At 43.7% G+C, this 20,883-nt stretch overlaps 1 protein-coding gene across 1 annotated transcript; it reads right to left on the reverse strand.

Moving 5' to 3' along the window:
* Positions 1-41: 41 nt before the first annotated feature.
* atp8b2 (ATPase phospholipid transporting 8B2) lies at positions 42-20,639 on the reverse strand. Its single transcript, XM_047340714.1, has 30 exons — positions 20,324-20,639; positions 16,549-16,607; positions 16,320-16,433; positions 15,871-15,969; positions 15,704-15,765; positions 15,470-15,542; positions 14,970-15,040; positions 14,791-14,870; positions 14,090-14,248; positions 13,909-13,997; positions 13,549-13,745; positions 12,626-12,746; positions 12,191-12,278; positions 11,972-12,006; positions 11,708-11,867; positions 11,419-11,607; positions 10,194-10,309; positions 9,479-9,643; positions 8,968-9,079; positions 8,045-8,150; positions 7,218-7,288; positions 6,991-7,061; positions 6,619-6,802; positions 5,016-5,239; positions 4,822-4,905; positions 3,682-3,927; positions 3,437-3,575; positions 2,934-3,064; positions 1,521-2,123; positions 42-1,432 (listed from the first exon to the last, which is right to left on the reverse strand). The coding sequence occupies exons 1-30, from the start codon at positions 20,430-20,432 to the stop codon at positions 1,334-1,336; spliced, it is 4,056 nt and encodes a 1,351-aa protein (XP_047196670.1). The 5' UTR covers positions 20,433-20,639; the 3' UTR covers positions 42-1,333.
* Between the last annotated feature and the right edge of the window lie 244 nt (positions 20,640-20,883).

A 20,883-nucleotide genomic window follows, 5' to 3' on the forward strand; every position in this document is an offset into this window, starting at 1 on the left:
GCTGAAACTTGTTACATGAAATGAGATTTGCATGGACACGGTGTGTTTCTCTCCTGTGACAGAGGGGTAATATGTTTATTGACCACCTTTCGACAGCTTCACATTTTGCCCTCAGAAATGACCCGTGCTTGAACAATGCACGGGGCCAACTAGGGTACAGCATATTCTTCTTTAATATGTTTTTCCAGACCATATCCTCTGCCCCTTTGGAGAGATCTGAGAGCAGATTTATATTGTTCCTCTGTTTACCCTATAATGATTATCTCACCCCATGTCTGGATTTGCAATGTGATGCAGTGCCATGCTTGATGGATGCATCAGGAGTCAGAAATGAGAGGTAAGCTGACTCAAATTTGGGCATTATTAAGGCATAATTATTCCCAAACCTCTTCCCTTCATTCAAATAAAAATAGGGACTAAAAAAAGTAAGACTAATTTAAAGCACTTATTGAACAGTGTGTATACGGTATGAATCCGGTTCACACAAAAAGTGACATGTATGATCGAGACTTAGTTTCTTTGCACTGCGGCCATGTCCGAGTCAGCCAGACTCTATCATTACATCAGAGGTGCATAAAGATGAACTGGGCCTTTGTCAGACCAACAGAAAGGCCCAACTTGCAAACAGAAGAAAATAAGAGTTTGCTGTAAGGTACAACTCAAATATGGGCCCTTATATAAAACACATCAATATGATGCAAAAAAGAGAACATGTGGAGTAGAGGTAAAATAAAACGTATCAATGAAAGAAAAAGGCTCAGAAATCTCGCAAGAGTCTTTTGCAATGTTCTGTAGCTGAGGGTACCGTTCTCACTGAGAACTATAGTGAACACAGAGATACAAACACTTCACTGAAAGTTATTCAGCTCATTTTGAGGAGTACTGTTTGCCTTATAGCTGTCAACGAGTCTAATCTTTGTGAAAGTGGAAACAATCTTTGAGATAATGAATAATAATAAAGTTATCTTCGCATCTATTTCCATCCCTCATTTAGACGTTGTACATCGTCAATCTCATGATATCCTGTCAGCCATTCATGATTGTACGCTGTAGGAACATGTGCAATATATCACCATTCAATCCCAGCTCATAGTCGGCAAAGCCCATCTCATCAGGGAGTGTCACTTTCTCCTGTGATTCAGATGAAAATGGTTTATTTTGAGATGTATAAGCTGGGAAACAGAGCGGAGAGCCCTGTGTGATTTTAAAACAGTCCACATGCTCTCAGTATCTCAGCACATCTCCAGAAAAGCACTGAGCACATCCTGTATGAAGGGGCAAACATCTGATGAACAGCAGCCAACAAGTAACTCTTCCGTTCATTATGAATGCTTCATTCAATGTGGCTGGTTTCCTTAGCGACGGGGGGTAGGCCTTGGCTGTTGGATGCACCGCTACGAGCTGCGAAACCTTTCCAACCAAACAGAGCTTCCTGTTGGAGAAAGGAAGAATAAATAAACGATGTAGGATTTCTCATGTGTTTCAACAGTTTTGTTCAATTGGGAATAACGGCGGCTCACCTGCACACTACCAAGAGAGAGCGTCCAGCCTCCAGGGGAGTCTCCCCCGTGGCATCTCACTGCCGAGGAGCCGAGGACGCTGGAACTCGGGGCCTGAGCTGGACCCTGAGGTGCAGCTGACTCTGGGCCCGGTGCTGCAGATGGTGGGTTTTTTGTGGACAAAGCGGGAACAGGCTGCAGATCACGGGCTGGGGCCGTTTCCTCCTCGATAGGTGTCTCCTGTGAGCCACCAAGAACGGAGGAGGAGTTTGAGAGTGGAGGAAGTGACCCAGAGACACAACTGGGCGCTGGACTGCACTCCCCTGAGGCGCTGGGGGGAGTGTGAGTGTGAGTGTGTTTCTTCCTACGGAGCGTGTCGATCCAGCTGGAGCTGTGTCTGGAGGCGAAGTTGGCCAGGGCCAGGGACGAGAGCCTCATGTTCTTCCCAGAGGTGATCAGCTCTCCAAAGCCCTCCTGGTGGGCGAAGGCATAGCCTGACCTCCTCGAACCACCACGAGCGCCAAGACGACCCTCTGACACGCTGCCCATGCCACGCCAGGCACTTCCTACACTGCGTCCAACTGGCTTCCTCTTCTTCTGCCGCACCAACTGCGTGTAGCGCACCTGGTATATAGACGAAGGGCGACATCATTTCTAGGTGAATGTCATTGTTAGTTTAACACAGTCAATAGGATTATTCAATAAAGCTAGATGGAAACACAAAAATATACAGTTAATCTCTGAGGTGAGAAGTATTAAAGCACAAATACTTTATTGCTGTAGTGAAGCAGATTCTTTAGGTATCTGTACTTGAGTCTTTCTGACTGCTTTTTACTTTGATACCTTGAGTACATTTCAGAGCCTGTACTTTTATACTTTTCCCTGAGTAAAGACGTCGAATAAGTACTTATACCTTTACTCGAGTCATTTTAACAAAGTATCTGTACTTCTGAGTATATAATGTGTTTTTTTTTCCATTGATGATTCTTGGTTGTTCATGTGCCACTGAATGTCTTTTAGTTTTCCATGCTATTTTAGCTATTGTTGGCCCGTTACATACTGTGTGAACCTGTGCAAAGAAAAAACACATCAAAAACAGGAACGTCTCTACAACTTGCCGACAGCGGCTTCTGTCGGATGCTGAGGGAGCTCAACACACAATCACTGCATCACACACTCATCTTACACACAAGAACTAAAGCTTGTGTCATTAGGCTCCACTGTCCAAGTCAATATTTGCACAGTATTTAAAGTCCACGAAGCCGCTGGTGGCCACACACTGACGCTGACGCTGTTTGTGCATGTGCAGTTAATCATTGGCCGAGCCCAGTTTAGACCGGACATGTCGGCGGAGAAGATACTGACTGGCGCTGCGATGAAGTAGATGGAGACGACAGCGTGAGAGACTTTGTGTGTTTCTGTGCGTTTTCTCACCGTGTCTGAGAGCTGAGGTTTCAGGTCCAGCTTGAGGAAGCGGAAAGCCAAAACTGGAACTATGCATATTGCTGTCGCGAGCGCAATAGTCAACCACACGACCGGCTGCAATAACGTGCTCTGGGCACTACCTGTACTCACACACAGACAAACAGACAAACAGACACACAAACTTGAACAAAAACACTGTATGCATACACGAGTATAAGACATCTTTACTGCATGATCGCACTGCTGGAGTGAAATTACTTCAGGAGGTGCAGTGAATTCTTGATTTTGGAGTGTGTGAATATGAAATATTTACAAATCTCTGCATATGTCTTTAGTTGTGGGTCAAACCATATCGGTGATTTGATATGATCAACATTCTAGTTTTCATTATGCGTAAAAAAACATTGGCTGACAGATTATTATCTCTAAAATATGTGGACATCTGCCACAAAAGTCCAGTATAGGTGTGTTTGTGTGTGCGACTAACTAATAAGCTGTAAAGGTTAACTGACCGACAAAGTGGAACTGACTGGGAAAGATCCTGAAGAGGCTCTGACTGTGCAGGGCCAACATGATGGTGAAGTAGCAGCCGACAGAACCCCACACAAACACATGGTTGATGACCGTCCAGAAGCCTGTGTCGAGAGCGATCTGCACACAGAGGCACATGCAAAGAAACAAAACAGTAAGGACACCACGATAGAACAAACAGCTGTGGAACATGATGGTTCCCGGCAGTAAGGAAAGCAGACACCACCTGGACGCTGACCACGATGACCAGTGCTGTCGCCGTGGTGACAGCGAAGGTCTGGTAGTCGGCGAGGGGCACTCCGTTGCTCTGAGTGGCATCAGACAGGATAGCATAGGGGACAAAGAACAGCACCACTGATGTGTATATGCCCTGGGTGATGCAGATGAAGAACTCCTTCTTGTTGAAGAGGAGGTTGAGCTGCCCGGGTTCATACAGCTTCGGATACTCCAGACTCCTGTGGTCAGGAACATCCTGCATTAAGACACAACACGAGGGAATACATTGGTTAGAACAAGACCCTGCTGTGGAGGAGTCATTACTACAGGATACAGATCACGTCTGGTGACCCAGGGTGACTGGGCCTTGGATGTTAGAGCCCCCAACCTGTGGAACTGTCAACCTACTGAGATCAGACAGGCAACGTCCTTAAGTGTCTTTTGAATCTTTTCTTAAAACTTTTTTTAGTTGCGGTGCCAGGGGGGAACTGGCCCATGTTACTTAGTAACAACACTAACAACAAATATGAACATTTATTACAATTCATTATTTTCTAAGCTTTTTTGAAGAACAACATGACTTGGAACAATTGTTTGTTAATGAAAGTACTATTTGAATTAGGTTTATTTTGTAATTTTGTAAAAAAAAAAGTTACTGCAAATTTAGTCAGACAACTCACGTTCAAACGTTTATTGCAGCAGTAGAACAGGTTTAGTGTTTGGAGTCTAGGCTCCAACTTAATCACTCCCCAATATGATTACACAGGAATGATGGGATAAATGATGAGTAAATACTTGTAACCCCCCGTCGGAGCCTACAGGTTGATGCTGGGGTGGTGGAGGCGCTGAAGCAACTGGTAGCAATACTGCAGCAGCAGTGCGAGAAAAGGGGATGATGGGAAATGTCTCTATGCTTAAATAGACCACCTGATAAGGTGGGTGTGTATTATAGATGGTTGTGGAGAGTGAGGTATGTCACATGATGTATTTCACATGATTGGAGCAGCGCAGCTCGAGTTGGCTGCCTGAACTAGCTCGCCGGCGTCGCTCCATTTCCTCATATTAAAATATTGTGGTAAACTGTCCTAGTTGTGCAACAGCGTCATTTATGATACTCAATACGCAATACTTGGTAATACTTTGAACCGACCTGGTCAAATATCCCCATGGCTAGCACAGGGAGGGAGGTGTAGACAATGTTGTAGAGTGTGATGAAGTACTGATCATAAACAGTCTACGGGAGAGAGAGGAGACGCACACAAAACACACACAGTTAAAATCATCACGTTCATTTCCTAACCCCGTGCTATGTTACGTTATCCCCCGTGACCCAGCCTCTCTGACCTGAGCTGAGAAGCCACAGAAGAAACCGAACCAGAAGTGCACCATGGTGAAGGCAAAATTCTTGTAGAAGAAGTAGCAGAGGAAACGGCACATGCGCAGGTAGGACCAGCGGCCGTGGACCAGCAGGAGGCGCTGCAGAAATCGGAACTGGGAGAAGGAGTAGTCGCTAGAGAGGACGGCCTGGATCCCCTCCTGACCTGAGATACCAACTCCGATGTGAGCGCCTGGAGGAGTGGAGAGGAGAGAAGGACAGAGAGAAAGAAAACGAGTCAAATAAAACTGTTGTCGGAAAGACTTTTTGGGCTTTTTAGTTGAAATTGTTTGCACAACCTTGCAATCCAACGTTGTTCTTATTAGTGGCTTGTAAATTACTTCTTATGCCTTGAAAAGGGTTTATTAAGATTAACAAATCTGTTAATTACAATTGTGAGCATGCCATATTAAAAGTTAGTACAGATATTTTTGATATCTTAAGATCAGAAAAAAGATCTGAATCAACGCAACCCATCACTGACTGCATTTCTTTTTTGTACTAAAAATGTATCCATTTATCCATGTACATACGCAGACAGTCATGGAGAGTGATGCAACACTTACACAACACAGAATATTACAAACACACTTCAAGAAACAGAACATGGGGTTACTGGGCTAACCTCTTAACATCCAGTTGCGTCATTTTGTTTTCCCTTAATCAGCATGAGGTTAGAAATCAAACTTATTTAACACTGGCTGGACAGTCACACACTGTGTCTGAATCACACTGTTGCAGCTCTTGACGAAGTTTGATGTCATATAGACTGCTACGAATCTGCTCAAAGATTGTGGGACAAGCACTTGAGTCGAGTTTTAAGAGCTGCGTATTATAATTTTATTTTGTCTCTGGCAGGTGATATTACATCAGATGCCTCTCATCTGTTATTTGAAGAACATCCGCTTTTGAGCCTGACGGGCTCGACTGAACACACTGCAGAACTCATTTGTTCCTCTGTCTTTTACACTGTTAAATCAAGGTTTCCCTTCCGAGCAATGTCAGTGTCCCTGTGTGGGAGTACCAAGTGTTAGGGAGTGATAATATTGATTGCACTGCAGGCTACACGTCTTGGGACCCAAGACAAATTCCAGAGGAGCATTACAGTGGTATCGTATTGTTTCGTATAACATCTTATCATATTCTATTGTATCGTATCTTATTGTTTTGAATCGTATAATATTGCATCGTATCGTATTATGTCGTATAGTTTCTTATCTTATTGTATCGTGTCTTTTTGTATCATACATGTTTATTTTTTCGTTACATTCCCCCAAAGATCAGCCCGACATTTTTGGCATCTTGGAACATTCTGTGGGTTTGGTCAGGGTTCATCTGTATTGTATGAGCTTACTGGAACTGAGCAACCTGCGTGTGTTTTGATGCTGAGAAAACATCCTCAACACACCGACACACATTTCCACATCATCACTGCTACGAACGTCATCTGCCACCATACTTCTGCTGAGAATGAGTCACGCCACACACACGTGCACTAAGCCCTACTTCTCTCTTTCTCTTTGCTCTCCATCACAACAATAATCCGGTTGCACCCTGGATCCCGAAACTCACTTTTGATCATGCTAACGTCGTTGGCGCCATCTCCTATAGCCAGAGTGACGGCCTTCTTGTGTGTCTTGATGAGCTCCACCACCTGGGCTTTCTGCAGCGGCGTGACCCTGCAGCAGATGACCGCTTTGCATGCGCACGCTGTCGACACGAATTCCGTCTCCATGTCGGCTTCGAGAGCATGGGCCTGTCAGAGAGCGGGACAGAGAGAGTCGAGAGTTCAAGGTTACAGAGAGGTGTCAGAGTTTCAGAGTCTGAATAAACTGAAAATACGGTTTGTTGATGACAACTTGCTGTTTCCTGACAGTTGACTGTTTAATTCTCAGTGGTCCTGTTTGGTGTGTGTATAACATGAGAGTGACGTGTTTTTCCTACCAGACTGTGACCGTTGACAATGAGGGCAAACTCTCCAGAGACGTTGTCCATGAGGTTGGAGGGAGGTGAAGGGGGAGAAGGGGGGGGAGGGGGAGAAGGAGGGGGAGAAGGAGGAGGAGGGCACTGGGGAGGTTTCCCTCCTCCTCCTCCTCCTCCTCCTCCTCTTTCTGTGCCATCTCCCTCTTGTCCTTCTCTGAGTCCATTGCCACTGAAGTAGGCCTCTCCCCATCCCTCCATCCCCGACTCCTTCCCACCATCTCTGGCGCGTGACAGCTCAATCATCCTTTCCCTCGCCCTCCTGGAGAGCGAGACAAACAAACTCCACGTCAGCGGGGCATGAAACAGCACCAGACACACAACAGGCTGTGTGAAGGATTAACAGAGGAAATGAGAAGACGGATGGTGGAGAAGGAAAACAAAGACACATGAACAAACATATCGAAAGTGGAGAGAAATATGGGACGGTATTATTAAATTTAAAAAAAGAGCAGCTCAGTAAGGAGACAGTGGTGAGTTGAGGCCAGCTGTTCCATAGTGTATAGGTTATTTCTGGCAATAAGATATTTTCATATGTTCAAGATATTTGACTATAGAAAGTTGACAAATAGTTTTAATCACAATAAGCTGATATTAATGCTCAGTTTCGGGAGTGTGCTCTTTCAGCTCACCAATGCCAATAAAGTTAACTAAGCAAATCTTAACTCTACACGTTTTTGCAACTCGCACAGGTTTTCGGAACTGTCACATGCAATCTTTAGGCCATGCAAACTTTTAGGAACCACACATTAGGGCAATACAGTGTGTGCTCATATGTGAGGCAGCACAGTGGCAGTCACATCAACAATGAGAGAGCCATTCCAGTCCAAAATCATGTTTTTATGCAAATTTAAGTAAAGGAAATTGTAAAGTCAATTTGAGTTTTTCCTTCTGCATACACTTCTTAGTTTCTTTTCTGACTAACACCCACAGTGTGGATACTACAGTGTCAATGGACGCGTGTTGACGGGGACAAAGATGGACATTCATCCATCCACTCCAGACAAGGAGACTTTACCTGAGCTCCTGCCGCACGCTCTGGACCGTGTGACCATTGATGATGAACACCTCGGTCATGTCATCTGTCAACATCTTGCAGGAATAACCGATGTTGACAGCCGTCTCTGTGTGAGAGAGTGAGAGAGGGTCACTGCAGTAACTGAACATAGTGCCAGGATAACAGGTAGAATACATGGTGTGACACAGTGTGATACCGAGTGATACTTTCTCTTATACAGTGACTGACAGCCCCTTAGGTTGCCTGCGTGGTCTTTGCAAAAGTCTTGTTATTGCAGCCACAGACTTTTATACATTCAATTGTGGCTGCATGGAGAACCGACCCAGCACAAATCTAATAATCCATCTGAAATCTCTGTCTGTATGTGGCTCAGCGTTCATCTCATTGACTTCACACTTGGCATGTGTATTGTTAAGGGCCCATGGGAGTGTAATATTGGATTTGGTGTGATTTGGGCAATCAATATGTTCAATATTAATAAACCTTGCTCATTCCAAACAGGCAGGTTAAGAAAGTCTGCGCTGATTTCCCGACCTGTGTGACCAACAGTTTGAATCAGCTGTCACCAACAATATTCATAGTTTTGTAAAACTGATTTTGACCTTATCTGTTTCTGAATTTGTGTTAGTTTGGAGGACATCTATATTCAAACTTGTCCATATGTATTTGCTGGATGGATTTCATTGTTCCAGCTCTTGCTTTGTACACAGGAACTTGCAGGTTTCAAGTTGTATGACCTCAGTCTCAGAGTGAGTTGGCAACAGAGGCCCAGTGGCGTGTACACATGAACGGTTGAATGCACACAGAGGACATGGCTGCTATAAAAACTCTCATTTGTTTGAACCTTGGCAAATGCTGCTACTTTTTTAACAACAGCAAGCCAACTGCTCCCGACAGTTGGTGCAAATGTGTGTGCGTCTCACCCTGCTTGTCTCCAGTGAGAACCCAGATTTTAATGTTGGCCAGAGAGAGGACAGCGATGGTCTCTGGGACACCTTCCTGCAGCTTGTCCTCAATGGCTGTGGCCCCCAGGAGCTACACGCACACACACACACACACACACACACACACACACACACACAAACACACACAAATTTCAGTACCATACCAGTAGAAAATTCTAAATGGATTTAAAAGAGATTGAATGTTACTGCTTAATGATGCAGTTGGGTTAGTTTAGTTACCACTAATAACTCACATTAAAATCAACTTCTGCAACATTATGACCTAACAAATTTGTTCAGCTACACGAAAAGAAAGGAATTTCCCTCCGCAAATAAACTAAGTTCCCCTTTTATTCTGTTTAAGGAAGGACATATTTGGTGAGAAACAAATGATTTGAAGCTTCAAAATGAAAGTCAAACTGCTACTGAAAGAAGACGCCCCAAAATTTAAATAACAAGCATGTGCACACTCTCAGATTAAGTCACTGACCATCATGTCCTGCTCGATCTGCTCATAGGCGGCTGCCACCCGGTCCTCTCTGCAGTCGGTGGCCTTGTCGGCGCAGCGGTGGCTCTCTGACCACGCCTCCCACTCGTCCTCTGACAGGTCCCTGTAGGCCAGGGCCAGGGTCCGGAGACCGTCTGCTGCGTACTCCTGAAGTACATGTACAATCACAAACATAGAGCGCATACCTCCACCAAGGCCCAACAGTCCCCTTAAATTCAATAAAGCCTAACTAAATTGCACACACTCATGGATATAAGTTCTGTGAATGTGCCTGGTTTTTTTCATCAAGATCCATGAATTAATCTCTGAGAAATCTGTGAAAATGTTGAAGAGCGCACGATGTCAAAGAAAGTGAAAACACGATCCTGGATCCATCCCCTGATCTGGATCGGCTTCAAAATTCAATGGGTTCAGACAAACGCAGATGAAAACATAACCTCCTTGGTGGAGGCAACAATATGCACACACATGAAGATTCAAAGGGGGAGAAACAAACACATCCTACGAGTTGAAGATATTCTATTCCTCTATTTCTTTTAGGCCTACGCAATGTCTGTGTCTGCCTCATGTCAGGGTGATTCACATCATCTGATCTGAGCAGGAAAAAGTTGATGCAATGCCAACGTTACAGCTGCTTTGGAGTGTGCAGACACTAGATGGCAGTACAGAACTGTCAGGGCACTTGTGCGTTACTCACATTGAGATGGTCTGAGGTGATATTCATCAGTTCCTGGTTACATGGGTGGAGTCGCTCCAGCAGCACAGTGTCAGCTCCTTTACAGTACAGGCGGATCCTGCCCTCTGGGTTACGCACTGAACAATGAAAAACCTAGATTAAAGAAGACAAAATCCATACGAGCCCTCCTTCATCTTCAATAACCAGACTCCTCTTCCTCAGTTGCTTGAACTAATGACATTCCCACGTACAGACGGTCACAAAGGCTGTCGATGTATATATCGTGGTCGTGGTGTTGCTGCTCTGTTGCTATAGACCAAAAGTTGTTGCTAAGGTACCAGTGATTTATGACCAGAGATTTTCTGGGCAGTTTTCCAGCATTTTACGAGAAGATAAATCACAGGAACACACAGTGAATTCTCACAGAGGGATCGAATGTAAACATGACTAATAGCTCATCTGCTGTCAGTCTGGAGGAGTGTGTACCTAAAATACACGATTTGTGATTTAAACCTGAATAACTCCATAACTCAGGGGTGTTGTCCCTCCAATGTACATGGTGCTTTTGTTTATAGAGTCTCAAGAATTCAGCATAAAAACATTTGCTCCTTCTGATCAAATCATAATTACAATACAAGGCTTTTTGAATATGATTTTTTTTACCATAGATACAACCAATCCATCCATCCAACATATATACCGCTTGCCCTTTCTAGGAGCTGGGGTCAAGGGAACATCCTGGTACACCTCGGACAGGTCCCCAGCGAATCGCAAGGCTAACATACAGAGACACGCCCACATTTATAGTCAATTTTAGAGTCTCCAATTAACCTAATAAGCTGCTTGTCTTTGGAGTGTGGGAGGAAGCCGGAGTACCTGGACAAAACCCACGCAAACACGGGTAGAACTCCATGAACCGGGATTCAAACCTTTTTGCGACAGTGCTAACCACTGCACCACTGTGTCGTCCACCATAGATACAATGAAAAGAAAATATTTATGTCTGCATGCACCCAAAATTGCTAATTGCTAAATGGGGAAAAACTCGGAGGAACCATCCATCCGTCCACTATCCATCCATGCCGATCCCAGCTGACAATTTAAACAGCAGATTAGAAAAATGATATTTAAAAATCCAATTTCTTCCTAATCTATTCTTTCGTCATACGTTTACCAACCTTAAAACTAAAAATCAATAGAGATACATTTTCCAGATTTCTTTTTCAAAGCAATAAAATCTCCCCACCTATGACAGACATCCTTTTGCGTATGTTGTTGAAGTCCAGAATGGCGAGCAGCGTGTAGGTGACGGGTCGTCCCATCTCCGTGGTGGTGATCGTCCCCGGCGTTCGGGAGCGAAACACAAATCCAAAGTTTCGAGCCGCTGTCACCAGAGCGCCCTCATCTGGAGACTGAGCCTTATAAACCAGCTCCCCTGGAAACACAGACGAAATAATGACGGATAATCGAAAATAAATAATGGACAGGCGATGTATGTTGGTGTCGTTATCAACCTCCCGGTTTCCTCTTCTCACCCTCGCTCTTCTCCTCGCTCATGACCGTGTGACAGAGGGAGAGCAAGCGGAAAAACTTGTGAGTGTGCGAGTCTCCCACTTTCACTGATTCCAGCAGCGTGCCGTCATAGAAACAGAAGTCCAGGTCCGCCAGGGGGTTGAAGGGGGTAAAGTCCAGCCTCTGAGGATAAATGGAGCCGTGATAATAATAACTGGTAGTAAGCACATAGATGGAGTAAAAACTGCACATATGTTTATGTGACTGTGTGTTTTGAGGTCGCGTACCGTTGGCTGAGGTCCAAGTGGGTCTGTAACTTCACCTGACAACACAACACAAACGCCACGTTGTGTATTTTGATCATGCTTCATTCCATATGTTCCCCTATTTTTTCCTAGTCCATAAAACTGCCCAACCAATAGATTGGCAGGTGTAGCATTGACAAATGAAATTGTCTTGCTCTCGTTGTGGGTGCGTTAGCTTTACTTCTTTACTTCTGCACTTACCATAAGTCTGTCCATTGATGGAGCACTTGTTGAAGCTCATGATGTTCTGAGTTAGAGTTCCAGTCTTGTCACTGAAGATGTATTCAACCTAAATATAAAAAACATCACAAATAATTGTTCTAAAGTTACACATAACAAAGTAACTAAAGAAACGTAATGTTAGAGATTTTCTAACTGCTTATACTGAATATAAATATTCTTCAAACCAAACCTCCGTCTCTGTGAATTTTGATTCTTCTTAGTCTGCGGGTGCATTTCATTTGTGTGAAGCCTGAAACACCTTTCAGTGTTACTGCTGAATTTAACCTCTTTTTTTCAATTAATGCAAATGGTACATTAAGTAACAAAGCATCAGAAGGATCAGAAAAGTACCAGAAGCTCAGATCAGTATCACACACACAGACCTGTATTTGCTCGCAGCGTGTAGATGCTCACCTGCCCCAGCTCCTCATTCAGAGTGGTGGTCCTGGCCTCGGCCGCTGTGTTACACTGTGAGCAGAACATCTGCTGGTCCCAGTTGATGAAGTAGCTGTGACCGAGCCTGATCACCTCCACACTGATACACAGACAGGAGACAGAGGGATAGAGTTTAATGACATGTTTAGATACAGACCAGAGTAGCATTAATCTTTCGTGCCTTTTTAAACCTGGCAGTACCATTTACATCACATGCAAACTGTGTCTATGATATGAGGTTGCACAAGAACCACTTTTGCTTTTTTCTCAAGAGGCAAATATGTAGTTTTTTTTTTTTATCATCTGCAGGGTACCCATCTGGTTTCCAACTTGTTCAGAACTGTAATCTGTTTTGACATTAATTCATTATTTTGTGCCTGTGTGAGCCCTTGAGTTTCTACTTCTCAAATTAGTCATATTGAAAACTACACATACTCCTGCTTCCCTACAGCAAGTTCCTGCATTTGCATTTTATGATCAATGTGGTCACAAATGACCCCTGACTACCTGAAGTGATTTTTTGGGATCTGTCTTTAGCAATAGTCACTATATAGCTGCAGTCTGTTTCCCTAATGCCCATTGAACATATAAAAATGTGATAATTCATCTGGACTTGAACATTATTAAACATTAAACATGTTGAAACATTATTGTGTTATATATATATATATGGAAAAAAAGAAATATATATATCTCAGGATGAAAAAGAGGCTCCCCCACCCACCCCTCGCCTGAAAGCTCCAGACATTTTCCTGTTGTTATGAACGAGTCTGATCCAAACAATCTCCTGCTGCGTTCATGACATTTTCCTGTTGTTATGAACGAGTCTGAGCCAAACAATCTCCTGCTGCGTTCTTCATGGGGGAGAGGAAAACTCCAGAAAATGTCGGACTTCTCCTCACCTGACATACAGAGAGATAGGCACCACGGTGTTGAGAATGATGACGTAGGACCAGAAGGAGAGGAAGGCATTGAACAGGAAGTTGTTCACAGGAGGGTCCCAGGGCAGGTAGCTCTGAAACAGGGTACCCACCTCTCTCTCCCATACAGCGTCACCCACAGCCAAGATCACACCCATACACACCAGGAAGCCAAAGATCTGACAGAGACACACAGATGGAGAAACACTGAGGAAAGAGACAATCAGATGTTTTACAATTGAATCTTTGGATATTAGTGGGGATATATGAAACTAGACTGAAGCCACTGAGATCATATCCTTAAATATTATATAATAGGTGAGAAGTTTGGGGACGTCCTACCCAGAGGACCAGAGTGTTCATGAGGCGATCGATGCTCGTACGCTTGAACTTAGTGCGGCCGCTGTTCTGCATCAGCTTGGTATCTGGGCCTGGAACAAAACCAGAGAAAGTGCGATCTGTTACATGCATCACACACACACACACACACATTTCACACACAAGTAAACACACACACACCAACCTGCAAAGATGACCAGGCCGTAGCAGGCCTCAGTGTTGCGGAGGACACATCCTCGAAGCAGCATCTTCTGGTTGGTTAGGGTGTATTTCTTGTCTCTCCAGTACAAAGTCCCACAGAAACGATCCAGCTTGTTGTTAGGGGGCTCACACACCACCTCACCTTCACACACACACACACACACACACACACACACACACACACAATGTAAAGTAGATGCTATATCACAGATGTCCACCAAACCCTACTACAGTGCCAGATTTATTTTCTCAGCTATATGATGTAGTGTTGGATTAATCATCCACCTGACATCATGGTGCTGTCATACACATAAAAGCTGGAGCACACACAATCATGCACGCACACACACACACACACACACACACACACACACACACACACACACACACACACACACACACACACACACACACACACACACACACACCTTTTGTAAGGTGATAAGATGGCAAAGTGTGAGTTGATTTTCTGCAGCCATGCATTTTCCTGAGCAGGCGAGCAGTGTGTGTGTGTGTGTGTGTTCCAGTGGGCAGATGATGACAGGCTGTGATAGGCAGAAAGTTTGTCTATGTGGTGCACAACATCTGTGTCAAATCGAAAACCATTGACCTTTACGATCTCGAGAAAGGAAGATGAACCAACGCGAGAAACCATAAGAAGATCATGTTGACTTCAAATCTCACCGTCAAATGAAAAAAGGTTGTTCGGGTCCCCGAGTTCAGATGTCACCGATACCGACTGACGCACCTTCATGTTGGTCTCCCTGCAAAGGTAACACAACAGCACGCAGCGATTGAGATGTAGCGCGGCAGACTGTGAGGTACTGTGTGTCCAGTGTGAGGTGTGTGCTGTGTTTTCTGACCCGTCCAGCTCGGCTGTCTCGATGTAACAGAGCCCGTGAGGTTCAGTGCTGGACAACAGGAGCAGGTCAGCCTGAAAATAGATATGAGAGGTGAGGCTGGCATCGCGCTGCACGGCACAGGCGGCACAGGAACATCATCAGAAAAGCTTTGATGACAGTGATTAGAGTCTGTGTCGATTAGCAAAGCAAAAAAAAACCTCATCTCGACTTCAAGTACTCTCGTTAAAAAAAGTAGCCTATGCTAATGAGGCCCATACTGAAATCTACTGTAATTTGGCATTTAGCATTATAGCATTTTGTCAATGACACAGCATATACAGCCATGCAGAAAATGATAAGAAAACTATTCAGTCCACGGCTAAGTTGTAATTAAGCTGATGTTTAAAGGGCCCTGCGGGACTACTGATCACTGACTGTGTTTGTGTGTGAGAGTGCGTGTGTTTCTGTGCGTGTGTGTGTGTGTGTGTGTGAGTGTGGTTGTGCGTTGGACACACACTTACTGCCACAAACTGGTTGTTCTCCAGTTTAATGATGTCACCCACTCGCACATTCATCCACTTCTCATTCTGAAGACTGCAACAGAGAAAACCAAGAGATGAGGTGAAGTTACAAAACCTACAAAGGTTTAAGAAACATTGTCAATAAAATCTGTCTAATCTCGAATAAAGGATTCAAGAATTAGAAGACTCAGTTTAAGAGGCGACAGTATAAAGAAGAAGAACAAGCAGACTCACGAGCCACGGATGAGGAGCTGAGACTGACGGTTGTTCACTTGGTTGTCGCTCTTGTGACGAAACTGCGGGAGACAAAGTTGCAACTTTAGCTTTTCGCCACATTTTCCAGTTGTTTGTGCAATAATTCAGAATAGTGTCAGTGTGTGGTGCGGGCAAATTGTGCTCACATAGTCGTCAGTGGCATCCTTCACTGCAGTGATGATGAGCACCAGAGCTAAAGGCACAATGGTAGTGAACCAGGAGAGGGAGGAGATCTGAGGTATCAACTACACAGAGACAGAGAGGGGGATTGTTCAGATCTTCAGATAGTTTCTACGATTATGTTACGTGGGAATAGAGTCAACACAGACTAACTCAAAAAGTAGTTTAATAATAATATTTTTTATAAATAAGAACTCGCTACACACACAGAATTGATGTCAGAGCTTGTTTTTGGGTTGTTTATTTTTGCATTTTCATTCCGCTTTATGATCAACTTTCCTGGTATAATTAACTTGTATTACCTGCAAATATCTTTGGGTTTACATGTCTTAAACCAACTATCACTTACTGACACACCTTTGTTTAAACAAACAACCTTTTTACCCACATATCTTTCTCTCTCTTTATTCCTCACCTGTAGTATGAGCAGGAAAAGGAAGTAAGTGTTGGCTACTTCCTGGAACTGCTCGAACAGGTTGACGGGCAGAAAGGTGATGATGTTGTACTTGGATGTCATGATGCAGTTACTCTGGACGATCGGAGGGGATAGCAGATAAAGTTAAGATGAACTCTGATCACATTTAGGATGAATTCTTTCTAACATTGCACACACACACAGAGGAGGAAACAGGAGACTCGCTCACCGCATACTGAAACTTTTCGTTGTACTCTCTGTCATTGGCCCTGACCCTTCTCTCCTCCTCTGCAGAAACACAAGACGCAAAAATGAGGCACAAAGGATGACACAGTACGAAAACAAGAATAAACAGACAGCAGCCAAACTGCTGCATCTGTGTGTATCAAACTGCAAACATCAGTATCGTTAATATCCTCTGGTGACCTGGAGAGAGACGGAGAGAAGGAGACGGACACTTGACGATGTGTATGCATTTATTTCTAAATCAGTGCAGCTGGAGTGTCTGCTGGAGTTTGCTTGAGCATCATCGATGGAGACGAAGGGCCAGAATCCCTCTGTCTCATGCACACACACATAAACACACTAATAAGAAAATGAATCACCTCATAATCAACTGATGCTTCTGTCTACTAATGACCAGATGTCCAATCTGGGCTAGATACACAACAAGCACCTATGTAGGAGTGTGTGAGTTCATCCCACTACATAATAGAAATTCTTTCTGTGTCGACACGTAAAAAAAAATGCTCAAAACTTATTTCAATGATCTTGCTTTCAATTTATTCAACTATTAAGTTTATTGTAATGTTAAAATTGGTTTAACCCCTTTTTTATACATTTTGTTGTTTTAATATTTTCTGTTTTTGAGCTTGTTTTGTTCTGTTTTATATATAAACCACCTTGAGAACAAAAAATTCACACACTGTATGCTTTAGCGCAACATAAATTATCAAAAGATAAAACCTGAAAAAGCCAAAAATGTCCCAGAGGAGCCCCAAAGGTTCATCTCCATTTTTTCCATTTGTGTGTAAATCACCTTGAGCTGCATTTAATCCTCTTAATGTGCTATTTAAATACAGTTTAATATTATATTATAATTATTATCTGCATGAGTTCAAATGAGGACTGGGACTCAGCTATTCACACAAGACCACAGATGGATATCACACATTACATTAAAGTACAATCTTGAATCTAAAGAGAGTAAAAGTTAGCCAGTGAAATGTCTTTATTTTTGTCTGCAGCTCATGTCCCTCTCTCCTCCTGACCCTGCTCTTTATCTTCTTGCTGTTTTTCGGTTTCTGTACATGCTGATGCAGAGTAGTTTTGGAGTTCCCCTCCTCCTCCTCCATCAGGCCTTTCTCCTCTAATATTGATGAGACTGCTTTTTAAATGACTGGCCTGTTTTGCACAGGGGCTGTACACAGCTCAGTACACGCACGCACACACACACGCAGACAGGAAATTCAGGGCCAAAGCCTTGTTGGTTATGCACAGAGGTAGGGTACAGTTCTGAAACCATAAAGTCTGAAGTCTGACTGAGACAGTGAGGCGCCACAGGAAGGGACAGCACAAAACAGAAGAAGCTTTTACCCCAGAATCACATGCACGTACATGAAAAAAGACACTGTGGTTTCCTGTATTTCTGCAGCAGATTGAAGACCTGTCTCACCTCCCACAGCTCACACCTCTCATCTATGCCTGTGCTGTAGAGACAGCGAGCTCCTCTTTGTTGTCAGGTTGTGAGACACATCGGATGTGGCAGATGAGTTCTGGCCGGTTATAGAGCAGCTGGGCTGTTGTCAGAGTTGATTTAGTCAAGATAATAAAATACAAATGATTCTCCATCTCTAGCTTTGTTACGTATTTTAAGGTTGGAGTAGATGCTCACATCTGGTGAGAGTTATAAGGGTATAAGTGGATGAGATGGAAACAATCTCTGTGCTTGTTATATTGTTAAATATTGTAATACACTGAATTTAAAATGAAAGAATAAAACTGAAAATGGAAAATAACCAGGCAAGAATCTTTGATTTGGGCTATTCCATAAAATGAAACCCCCCAAAATATAGATAACTGATCACATTGATAAAAAAATCATGTAAATATTCAATATTGCCACAAAGCATTCCTACCCATTGATCTGTAATACTTATTAACTACAATGGAATAAAATATAAAAGAAATATCTGCATTGTTCCTGTTTGGAAATATATGTATACAAATCCCACAGTTAAGTGCTTTTTGGTACAGTGGTGATAGATTTATTTGACCTTATGCGTATCTAAGGTTGATTTGAGGTGTAGCTGTCAGATTTCTGAGTGTAGATACAAATAGAATATAGAAACACAGCTAAGGTCCGATGTTATTTGATATGTCCCCTCTTTAAACTTTAATATAATAGAACAACATCACATTAGTCTGATACAAATATCCTAAATCTATCTTGTTGAACATCTTCCAGTCCTCTATCTGCTCCTCTGCTTTTTCTCTCTGGCACTTCTCCGCTCTATCTGAAGGTCGCTGTGTCACTTTGTGGGGCAAGTGTTCGCCGACTACGTCTGTCAGTGCCAAGGCTGCATTGACCCTCCATGAAGTGAGCCAGGTAAGCACAGAGTCAGGAGCAGACAGTGCGCGTCCCTCCTGTCGTTCCTGTGCGAGCTGACCGGCCCAGCCTGAATACAGGGTGAGCATCTCTAGCAAAATGCCCGTCAAGTGTTTAATGTCTCTGATAGCTTCAAGGGCATTAGAAGCCCTGACGCAGACCAACTGCTGCACAGCACGTCTGTATAAATCTATAAAGCTCCATTACTGAGAAACTGCTGCGAGCATTAGGTCTCCACAAACAACTGAGAGGTAGAGGAGTAAATAAATATGGATTCAAACTAGAATAATAGTGCACACAATGACTAATTGTACAAACGCACTCTTCTTCTATCAACCACCCCCTGTCTCTTTAACACTCTTCCTCCCATGCCTGGACAGAGGGCACGTGCCATAGCTCTGAATCCCGTTCTGTCTCCGTGACACACACACTCTCATCACACAGACTGAAGTCACAGCAGTAATGACCTAAGAGCAGAGTCAGTCTGAGCTACGGGGAATGTTTCTGTCCCTGGAATGAATAAAACCTGCGTCAGGATCCGACTTTGGAGATGTGATCATCACTCACTGTGGCTGATTTAATTAGATGAACACAGGATAGGAGAAGCGTCTGCGGCCAGGCGCGTGCACACACACACATTATCACACGCATGCGCCTGGTGATCTAATTTTTGGAGAAACGATGCAAGTGACACAGTGACAGACTGATGGGCTGGAGGTCAAATGAAGGTGCACGTCCAGCGCGATTTGTGATAGTGGAGGAATAAGGATACAGATGAGGCAGTGCAGTGACAGCGGAAGCTGGCGCCTGGAGGATTGATCAGTGTCTCAGGCAGCAGAAACAAGGACATCCTTTACTTATGTGCACAAAATTCACATTCACATCAACTCAGTTTTTGTTTTTTTTTAGAACAAAACATCAGAGAAAAAAGGCAAAATATTGAGTAATGACTCACAATGAGTCACATAGGTCAGGATATTATTGGGACTGAAAACTAAACAACTAAAGGGAGACTAAGCCAAAACCACAGATAGGCAGTTAAATCCAGATTGACATGAAGTACACTTCAGACATATATGACATAATATATATGACATATATGACAGTCACTGCAATTTCCCTATTTGATATAGGGATATATATATATATGTGTGTGTTTCCTGGAGACATGTAATATGAGGGGATTGACACACATGTCCACACACACCTCAGTATGAAATGAGTGAGATGAGGGAGTGTGGATGAAACTTGGACTTTTATGAGGATGAGGGATGATTTATTTGAACAAATGTGAAATACAGTTTGAACAACCATCGACCACTGATGATGAAGAAACAGAAAACATGATAACGATGAAGAGTCAAGACATCTGTGAATCCGTCCAACAAACTCCTACCTCCTCTCCCCTTTTTAGATTTGCCTCCATCGAGTCCTTTCTGTTTCTTTCTCTGCAGGGGGAGAAGGACTGGAAACCATTTCTCCGGGATTTCCTTCAGCACCGTCATCTCTGCTCTTTAAACTTTGACGGTCACCGTGTGGGTGAATGTTCGTCAGAAATGCGCAGTGGACCGCAACATCTCCCGCATGAAGGACGCGGGGATGAAGCTGCGCAGCTCCGCAACTTCACACAAGTTGGATGTAACTCGCGCTCTGTCCCATCATCAGCCCCCCTCTCTTCTCTCTCTCTCTTCTCTATCTCTCTCTCTCTCGGCTTCCCAAACACACACACACACGCACGCACACACGCACGCACGCACGCACGCACACACACACGGTCCTCCTTCCGCAGAAACAGTGAGGTCATTCTCTATTAAGGTCACTCATCATAGGCTCTGATTTTATTTGAAATAAACAGCTTATGATTTCCAATTTATAGTCCTAAATGTTTTTAAATGTTTATGTTATTGTTGCAAAAACCGACATCAGTTGTTTTTTTTATCAGTTCTGCTCGACAAC

This window comes from Hippoglossus stenolepis, chromosome 8 (genome assembly GCF_022539355.2).
Source record: "Hippoglossus stenolepis isolate QCI-W04-F060 chromosome 8, HSTE1.2, whole genome shotgun sequence".
Classification (NCBI taxonomy): Eukaryota; Metazoa; Chordata; class Actinopteri; order Pleuronectiformes; family Pleuronectidae; genus Hippoglossus; species Hippoglossus stenolepis.